We start from the raw sequence: 9,735 nt of genomic DNA, 5'->3' as shown, positions 1-9,735 counted from the left end.
GACGTGACTGCAGCATAAGCCAGCCTCGTGAAGATGAGAAGGTTCTAAGGGATGGTGATGCAAGAACCTGGCTACCTGAATGACCTCATGGAACAGAGTGGCCCTGCCAGCCTGGCCTGGCCACATGGCTTGTGAGAGAGAAAAGTTTATTCCTGTCTGTATTTTGGGGTCTCTTTGCTCTAGCAGTTAAACTCATTTCTTAACTAATACATCCTTTTTTTGGTAAGAACAATCACTTTTCCTTTGGAGGACCAACTCTCCCTACTCTAGACCAGGAGTTTTCACCTAGAAGCAGTACTGTCCCCCAAAGGGGTATTTGGAAATTTCGGGAGCTTTTTGTCACAATGTCTTGGGATGGGAGCACCATGGGCATTTATTAAGTTGTGTGTGTTGTGTGTGGGGGGGAATCGGGGACAATATATGTTCTGCAATTGGCAAGAGGGCCCTGCACAACAAAGAAACATCTTGCCTAGAGTATAATACCAAGAGTAATCCTTTTGAAAAACATTGCAGATCTAGCCTTTCCAGTTTAGGTTGGGCTGACTCTGCCTCTCAGTGCTAAGGGTGAACACATGACTCAGTTCTGGCCAATGAGAGCATTCCATCTCCCTGGCCACTGTGATTGCCTCAAGGATGAGCATGTGACCAGGTCTAACCAATCAAGAGTACTCCATCTCTCTGGCCACAGGCATTCCTTTAGGGATGAACATGTGTCCCAACCCCAGTCAGGAAGAATCAGTCTTCCGTTGGAACTGCTGGGGCAGCTCTTTACTTCCACTGGGGTCTCCAAACTGGTGTTGTGTCAAACTACAGCAGGGTTTGGCAAAGTACAGCTGTACTTTGTAAACAAGTTGTATTGAAACACAGCCACACCCATTTGTGTTTGTATTGAATGGGGCTGTGTTTGAGCTACAACAGCAGAGCTGAATAGACATGATAGAGACTCTCTTGGCCCTCAAAGTCTAACAATTTTCCACCTGGGGCGATATACCGTATTTCCCCGAAAACAAGACCAGGTCTTACATTAATTTTTGCTCCAAAAGATGCATTAGGGCTTATTTTATATTACGAGCATCCCGAAAAATCATGCTATGGCTTATTTTCCGGTTAGGTCTTATTTTCAGGGAAACACGGTAGATAATATTTGCCACCAGCTGGCCACCATTCTGCCTCATTGGATAAGAGGGGAAAGGGGGCATGGTGTCAACAGGGGGAGGAGCTGGTTATAGATGGAAGAGGCTGAAGTTAAAGATGGTCAAGAGAAAGTGCTCAGGGATGGGGTGGAAATGAGGGGAAATCATTTGGTGAGGGGGAGGAAGAGGAGCTGGTAGAGAAGGGATGTCACAGGGGCATTTCAGGGAGCTGGCCTTGGATGGTGAGGCTCAGGTTCTATCTAAGGACCAGGGGAAGTGGGGGGAGGTGCTGAGACAAGGGGGGTCTGAGACAGGCCAAGGGGGAGGGGCTGGTGTAGCAGTCAGGGGTAGGCACACAAACTCACCTTGTGACCTCAGGTCCCCCGATTCTCTCAGGTTCGTCTGTGACCCTAAGGGAGGAGAGGGGGGCAGAGTGTCTAATCTGGACATAGGGAGCCCCCTCCCCCAACCTACCACCTCTAGGACTCTGGGCAGCTCCTGCCTTGGCCCGGGTTCCTCCCCCCTGGCTGGAGCTGGGCTGGGGAAGGCCTACAATCAGGATCTGATTTCCCTTTCCATGCCCAGAAGGGGAGCCCATTCTGAAATGGTTAGTGTAAGTCACAGGAAAGATACTAAAGAATTTGGAAGACAAAAGACAGAGGAGGTGGGCAAAGACACACCTATATATAGAAGGGGCAACAGACACACACAAAAACACATCCCTCCTTCAGGCTTTGCTCAAATGACATCTCCTTAGTGAGGCCTGCCCCATTTAAAACTGCACCTGATCTTCCCCATACCCGAGCCCTCTTCCCTGCCCTATTTTTCTCCTTATACTTGTTATTACGTGATAGTCTATATATATTGCTTATTTATTGTTTACTCTCTGGGTCCCCTTTTAGAATGTCAGCTCTACCTGGGCAGGGCTTGACAAAGTACATTTTATTCTCTCTACTCCAGGACCCAGGGTGGTTCCAGGCACATAGTAGGTACTCAGTGAATAATGGAAAACATTTATAAAACATTTTCCAAGGCAACATTATAAACTCAGTCTATACATATATCACCTCATTTAATCCACAAAGCAACCCTATGAGGAAGGTACTGTTATTACTATACCCATTTTTCAGAAGAGCAAAGTGAGTCCCAGAGAGATTGAATGACTTGCTCAAGGTCACTCAGCAGAGCTGGGGTCTGAACCCCGAGAGTCTGGCTCCAGAGGCAAGACTATTGTTTATTAAATGAGTAAATGACCCCAGGTACAGACCCCTCCCCGACTGACAGAGCCCCCCTCCCTCCATGCCCGCACACACAGGTCAGACATGCAGATAGGGAGGCAAAGCCAATGAAAGAGGAGGGTGGACAGGACTTACTGATCTTGGATCCCTGGGGCAAAGAGGTGCCCGAAACGCAGCGGTTAGAATTCTGTCGTTTAGAGGGATCGAGGGTAACCCTGTAGTGTGAGGAGGGAGGTGAAGGGTGACGCAGGAGGAGGAAGAAGAGGAGGAAGAGGAGATGATGTCGGGGTACAGAAGGCAGAGCAGAGTAGAAGACAGGTTAGGCCCCATCAGCCCCCTACCCTGCCCCCCGCCCCCCATGTCCCGTGGGGCTTACCTTCGGGTCAGTTTGGAGGTCAGCTTGGTGAAGAGGTTGGTGGTGGGGCGGGGCCGCCCAGTGGGCAGGGGTGTGGCCTCATGGGCCAGTGTGGGAGAGGCAGGGGGCCCATTCTGCACGCCCCCGCCTCCCCCGCCCCCTGCCCGCCGGTCTCGGACCTGGCCACCATGGAAGGTGCTTCGGATGGTGGAACCCCGTGCCAGGCGGCTCCGCTCTCCCGATGGTGGAGCCAGGCTATGACTGGAGGGGGAGGCGGGGGGCACCCGTGGGGTACCCGAGCTGTGGGCAGAGAAGGACAAGTCAGGGCAACACCTCAAGGCAGGCCAAGTCCCCAGTCCCTCTGATTCTTCACTGTCCTGTCCCGAGATCATAAACTCCTCCTAACCTGGAGTTCAGCGACAGGGCTGCCATGTACAGTAGTACAAGCTGTGTATGTACAATTAGTATTATATTACCAATTCCCAACACCCCTAAGTCATCCCTCTTTCAAACTGTCCCTTCTTCAAACTACCCCCTCCAAACTGTCCCCTCACTCACCTTTCCTTTCTCCAAACTCAGTCACTGAATAGATTCAGATACCTTTTTGGATGAATTTCTTGCTATTTGCCATCCAAACCTCAGGAACCAAATCAACTTTGTAAATACTTTGCTATCTGAACTTTCATTATCCAAACTTGGGAAAGGAACAGATGTGTATGTTAAGAGTACCTATATTAATTATGATAATTTTTCAACAGGGGAAAATAAGGAGGAAGGGACCATCTTCCTAACTCTCAGGATGCTGTGTGGGCAGTGGTGGTCCCACTGTACCAGGACCCTCCTCCAGCCCCCTTTGACTCTCCCAGTCCTGATAGCAGAGGTCAGACCTCCAATCTCTATCCTTCCAGGGACCCCAGCAACCAGCCTGGATTTCAAAGAGAGAACCCTGACTGTGGCAGATGCCACTACCTCTCCCCCAGAATTCATCCTCCTTGTTTTTCTATAGTAACCAAACTTTTAATTAAGAGTATGAGTGCTGTACATGGCCACCCAGCCAGACTACATTTCCCAGCCTCCCTTGCAGCTAGGGGTGGTCATATGACTATGCTCTGGCTAATGGGATATAAGCAGAAGTACTTGGTACCATTTCTGGGTCACGGCTCTATAAAAAGAATGCTGCTTTCACTCCACCTTCTTTTCACCCTTCTTGCTGGTTGGAAAATGGTGGCAACTGATGCAGTGGCCTCAGACCCAGAGCTGGAGCCTCATGTTGAGATTGACAGAATCAACCTGGTTCCTTGAAGGACCTTTCCTGACTACCTCTGGATTGTTGTCACAGAGGACTAAACCACTATACCTAGGGTCTCTTTGTTTCAGCAGCTGAGTCTGTAATCTAACTATACACCGTCACTTGACTAGAGATGAAAGGCCATGCATTATAGTGGTTACAAATACAGATTCTGGAATCTTTGCTCCTTGACTTATCAGCTGTGTGGCCTTGGACAAGCTGCTTAACCTATCTGTGCCTCATTTCCTCAGCTGTAAAATGGTGATACTAGGATCTATCTCACAGAATTGTTAGGGACATTCAACCACCTAAGGTACGGATGCCTGGCACATGGTTACTGCTTGATGAATGTTGGCCACTATTATTTTTATATCCCTACAGTCCTGATGGGCAGGAGAGTCATTGTCCTGAAGCCCACCCCACTCTTGGACTTGAAGTCGGATGTGAACAAATTCATTCCCTTTTTATGCTCCAGCCAGTCTGCACTGGTTCCCCTCACTTGCCAGCTGAAAGAGACTGAACAGACTCAGGCAAAATAAGTTTGAAAACCAGCCAACCAGAGGACATGGAAGCTGTGACATTCTGGGGCTTCTAAGTACTAAAAATGGATCATTAAAAAAAATAAAATAAAAATCAACTTAGATTCCCAAGGCTCGTAGGCAGAGAACAGGGCAGACACTTCCCTGTGCTGATGACTGATTAATTAAGGGGGGGGAGGATTTTCAGGGGGGTCCGGGAGGGGGAGGACAGGGGTAGAGTCTGCCAAGGGAAGGGCAGAGACATACACTCCCCAGTCCCAGTGGCACCCCTCCCCCAACATCTATCATCTTAGATCAAGGGGGGCCCTGCTCACCTCATCCCACTCCCTTCTCCTCACTGCCACCCCCTCCTTACCTGTTTTCTTTGCCATTTGGCAAAAGGGATGGGCGCTCAGCTCCTGGTCGTTCTGTGCAAACGTAGGTGTTTCTGCGGGTCATCATGCTGGGAGGGAGGTTGTTCTGTGGGAGACATGGCCAGGAGGGGGATGAGGGGGTAAAAGGGCACCCCTTAACTCCCTGCTTTTACCCTCCCTGGCCTCCCTCATTATGAACGAGGTAGGGGCCTATGTGTAAACTGATGGTTTACTCTGGGCTAAAGGACCCAAAGACACAAGGCTAATGGCTCATTCCAGTAATCTAGGCTAAGAGTCAAGGGAGGCCATTGGAGCTGAGAGAGGGTCAGAGAAGGTTCCAGGGGCAGCCTTGTGCACCTCTTTCCCCACTCTACCCTCCCAGTACAGTTCATCAAAGTTTTTTTTAACATATTCATGCCACAGTGTCTCTCTCTTTGCCTTTGCTGAGGCTGTCTCATCTGCTACCTGGATATTCCTCCTACCTTCCCCCTGACTCACTCCTATGTACATTTCAGATGTCACTTCATAATCTACTCCCACCCCCGGCCCCAGGTTAAGTCGGGTGCCTCCTTTTGCTTCCCCAGTGCAGCCTGGATCACCTTGTACCGTCAACATCTGTTCACATATATGTCCCTACCCAGCACTGGACAGTGAGCTCTCTGAGGATAAGAAACACCATATCAGGATTATGTCGCCTCATAAAATATATTTGGGAAGTGATCCTTCTTTTTCTAACCTCGGGAAGTTTGTCTAAGATTGGCATTATTTCAGGCGGCTGGATGGCTCAGTTGGTTAGAGCGTGAGCGAGGTCTGAACAGGATCGCCAGTTCGATTCCCCCATGGGCCAGTGAGCTGCGCCCTCCACAACTAGATTGAAGACAAGGAGCTGCCGCTGAGCTGCTGAAGGGGCGTCCGGATGGCTCAGTTGGTTAGAGCGCGAGCTCTCAACAACAAGGTTGCTGGCTCAATTCCCACATGGGATGGTGGGCTGCGCCCCCTGCAACTAAAGACTGAAAACGTCAACTGGACTTGGAGCTGAGATGTGCCCTCCTCGACTAGATTGAAGGACAATGACTTAGAGCTGATGGGCCCTGGAGAAACACAGTTTCCCAATATTCCTCAATAAATCTTTTTTTAAAAAAATTGGCATTACTTCTTCTTGCGATGTTTGGAAGAATTCCACCAGTTTAGAACCATTTGGATCTGGAATTTTCTTTATGGGAAAGGTTTAAATTATGGATTCAATTTCTTTAACTATTCAGGTTTTCTATTCGTTCTAGTTTTGGTTCACTGTGTTTTTAAAGATATTTATCCATTTCATCTAAGTTGTCAAATTTATTGGCTTAGAGTAGCTCCTACTACCTTCTTACCATCTTATGTTAAAACATAGTTATCTTGGGTTGGTTCAGTGGTTAGAGCGCAGAGCTCACAGCACCAAGGTCGCCTGTTCGATCCCCACATGGGCCAGTGGGCTGCGCCCTCCACAACTAGATTGGAGATGACTTGGAGCTGATGGGTCCTGGAAAAACACTGTTCCCCAATTAAAACAAACAAACAAACAAACAAACCCATAGTTATCTTTTTCATTCTGATATTGGTAATTTGTGTTTGCTATCTTTTTTTTCTTAATCAGTCTTGCTAGGGGTCCACTTTTATTACTCTTTTCAAGAACTAGCTTTCAGCTTTGATGATTTTCTCTATTGTATGTGTTTTCTCCTTTACTGACTTTTCTTATTATTGCCTTCCTTTTACTTTTTGGGGGGCTAATTTGCTGTTCCTTTTCTAGTTTCTTAAAGTGTAGGTTTTATTTTAACAACCCAGCTCTTACTGAGTGCTACTGAGCCAGCTGCTGTGTGAAGTACTTTATTCTCACGACAACCCAAGTTCTATATTAAGCTGATTTCACCAGGTGGAATACTGAAGCTCAGAGACGTGAAGGCACTTGCTCAAGGTCACATAGCTCATCAATGTCATTCAAACTCTGGTCTATGTGGCTTCAGAGTCCTGACCAGTTTCCTATAATCTGCCTCCACCCTTGTCTCCCTATGTTGAGGATATTTTGGTTCCCTCAGCTTGCACCATAACATTCTAGGGAGCTGCAGAAGCAGGAAAAGCCAAACACTACATTCCCTAGAGTGCTCTGCAGCTCGGGTTCTGGATAGGAACGGGTCCTGCCAATCTTTGCTCTCATAAAGATATGGAAGGTGGAAATAGGGTGGCAGTCACCTTCCTGCCCCGTTTGACTTCTGCTCACACAGGCAAGGTCATGAGATGCGGGTCTTTGCTTTAGCAGGGCTCCAGTGCCCATTCTCCAGACCTCTCGGTTGCAAGAGGCTCTTCTGGTGAAGGAAGAAGTTTTTGAGTCTTATCCTGTAGCCATGATCGTGTGTTCTTGAATTCAACATGAGAGGTGGCCCCAGTGGTGGCAGGTCCCTTGGTGGGTCAGGTCTGCTGTCGTGAGGTGTCATTCCTGTAGGTCTAGTCTTTTGCCTTCTCCTCCAGCATTTCCTACAATTTTGTAAGCACCACACCTAATTCCTGTATTAAATCCTTCCTGCCCAAAATGGGTAGTTCTTCTTTCTGACACAGACTGCTAATTTGCACATGGTATCAGGCACGAGCTCAGGCAAAGAGAGAACACTCAATAAATGTCTGTCGAACATGAATGAATGAATGAATGGAAGTCATAAGGAGTCCTGTGTGGTGGTCTGGGGAACAGGATGGGAAATGGCAGGGTCTAAAAGATGTGAATCTGGTGGCATCTACATACAGGTGGTTGCACCCCTGACCCTGCTCCCCATCCCTGGTCACTCACAGGGGTGCTCGTGCTATCCTTCCGCCGCTCTGGGATCTCAGCCTTGTTGGGGTTGTGGGCGCTGCTGACCATGGGGCTGGAGGGGGGCAGCCCTCGGCTCCCGCTGCCCGCGGCACTGCAGCTTGCCTTCCGGCCAGGCAGGCGCTCCTCTTTCAGCTCCGTCTCCCCTGTGCTGGTCGGGCTGCGCTTAGGGTGCAGGGGTGCGGGGGATGGGCCGCCTGGTGGAAGGAGGGGACAGTTAGGGCTGGCGTCACCTGGAAAAGCCAGAACCTACTCTGGGTGATCCTTGGGAGCCTAGAATTCCTTGCATCAGCTGCAATCTCTGCATAGGTCACTTTGACAATATCTGCCAAAATGACACACGCACATATACTGACCCAGAAACTCTACATAAATGACACGATGCATGTAGAGGGGTATGCATTGCATCACTCTGTTTTTAAAGGCACAAAGATTGGGAACAGCCTAAATGCCCTTTAATAGGGGAATTGCTAAATAAGCCAAGATAGTTCTGTATAGTATTCCAAGATTATGGAATACTATACAGCTATAAAAAGAAAAAGACAGCTCTTTATGTAACAATAAAGCAATCTTCAAGACAGCCTACAAAGAAAAGGCAAGGCATGAGGTCTACAGTGTACTACCATTTGTATAAAAAAAGAGGAAAGTGCATATCTGTATCTCCTTGTTTACATCTGAGCATCTCCAAAAGGCTATCGTTTGTGTTAAAAGGAGAGAATATTATCTTTATAGTATATTAATATGTTCACATAGTATCTACATATCTTTATATGTCTCTTTTCTTTCTATCTTCCTCTTTCTGTTCATAACTACTTCTTTATATATTTATAAATGAAACCCTTCAAAAGAATTTATATAAAACCAGTAACAGTGGTTGCCTCCAAGGAGAATGGGGTGGGGATGGGGTGGCTGGGAGAAATATGTCACATGAAAACATTTTTATTGCCTACCCTTTCTGTACTATTAAATTTGAAGCATGTTTTAATTTCAAAAATCAATCTGATAGATGATGTAATACAGAATTATACACCTGAAATCTATGTAACTTTACTAACAATTGTCACCCCAATAAACTTTAATTAAAAAAACAACACCACAATCTGGCCCCTTAGTACATCTTAGGTATTTACAGGTTTAGAAACATGTTCTAGAACTTCAGACAATCAGAACTTCGGCATGTTAAATCCTCATGAATCTTAGTAGTTAAAAGTCCCAGAACCATAATAAAAGTTCTGCAGTGATGGGTAAGGGGCACCTGTCACCAATCCTTCACTCCGAGAACCCCTGGAACCCAGAAGGTCTCCATGTGGGGGCTTTTAAAAGGTACATGTTCTAACCATAGGACATTGGAGTCACAAGCTTCTGAGGATTTTCTGGGCCAGTCTTGCTATTTTATGGGTGGGGAAAAGGAGACCCAGGGGAGGGGAACAGCTTGACCATCCATAAACCCTTACTTCCTGTTTAGGGCTGATGCTGAGTTTCCTGACACCCCTCTCTCTATACTAGTGCCTCTCCCAGAGTAAAGAGCTTCACCGTGGAGATAAGAAGGGCTGCAAAATAACAAGAGAGTTGGAGACCACCCTGGCCATCCCTTAAACTGTTAAACATAGGGTTACCGTATGACCCACCAATTCCACTCCTAGGTATTTCCCAAGGGCAATGAAAACATATATCCACATAAAAACTTGTACACAAATGTTCACAGCAGCACCATTTACAATAGCCAAAAGGTGGAAACAGCCCACATGTCCATCAACTGATAAAGGATAAAGAAAAAGTGGTCTATCCATGCAATGGAATATTATCCAGCAATTAAAAGGAATAAAGTACTAATCTATACTAAAACATGGATTATCCTAAAACATGTTACCCTAAATGAAAGAAGCCGGATACAAAAGGGCACATATTGTATAATTCCATTTACATGACATGTTCAGAATAGGCAAATCTGTACAGACAGATAATCGATTAGTAGTTGTCAGGGGTTTGGGGA

The 9,735-nt window shown here is 47.1% G+C and overlaps 1 protein-coding gene across 2 annotated transcripts in view; it reads right to left on the bottom strand.

Annotated features, from left to right (window-relative positions):
- MARK4 (microtubule affinity regulating kinase 4) overlaps positions 1-9,735 on the bottom strand; it is a 29,371-nt gene that overhangs the window by 1,600 nt on the left and 18,036 nt on the right. The window contains exons 13-17 of one of the 2 annotated variants that reach the window (XM_081032577.1): positions 7,722-7,939; positions 4,909-5,012; positions 2,748-3,026; positions 2,507-2,586; positions 1,499-1,543 (exon numbers count right to left, since the gene is read on the bottom strand). In XM_081032577.1, coding sequence (XP_080888703.1) covers positions 1,499-1,543; positions 2,507-2,586; positions 2,748-3,026; positions 4,909-5,012; positions 7,722-7,939 — 726 coding nt within the window. The remainder of the gene's footprint in view (positions 1-1,498; positions 1,544-2,506; positions 2,587-2,747; positions 3,027-4,908; positions 5,013-7,721; positions 7,940-9,735) is intronic. The other variant, XM_081032576.1, reaches the window with a different exon arrangement.

Source organism: Rhinolophus hipposideros, assembly GCF_964194185.1.
Source record: "Rhinolophus hipposideros genome assembly, chromosome: 21".
In the NCBI taxonomy this organism is placed as follows: domain Eukaryota; kingdom Metazoa; phylum Chordata; class Mammalia; order Chiroptera; family Rhinolophidae; genus Rhinolophus; species Rhinolophus hipposideros.
The sequence above is the reverse complement of the archived record's forward strand: the minus strand, read 5'-3'. Positions and strand labels throughout refer to the sequence as shown.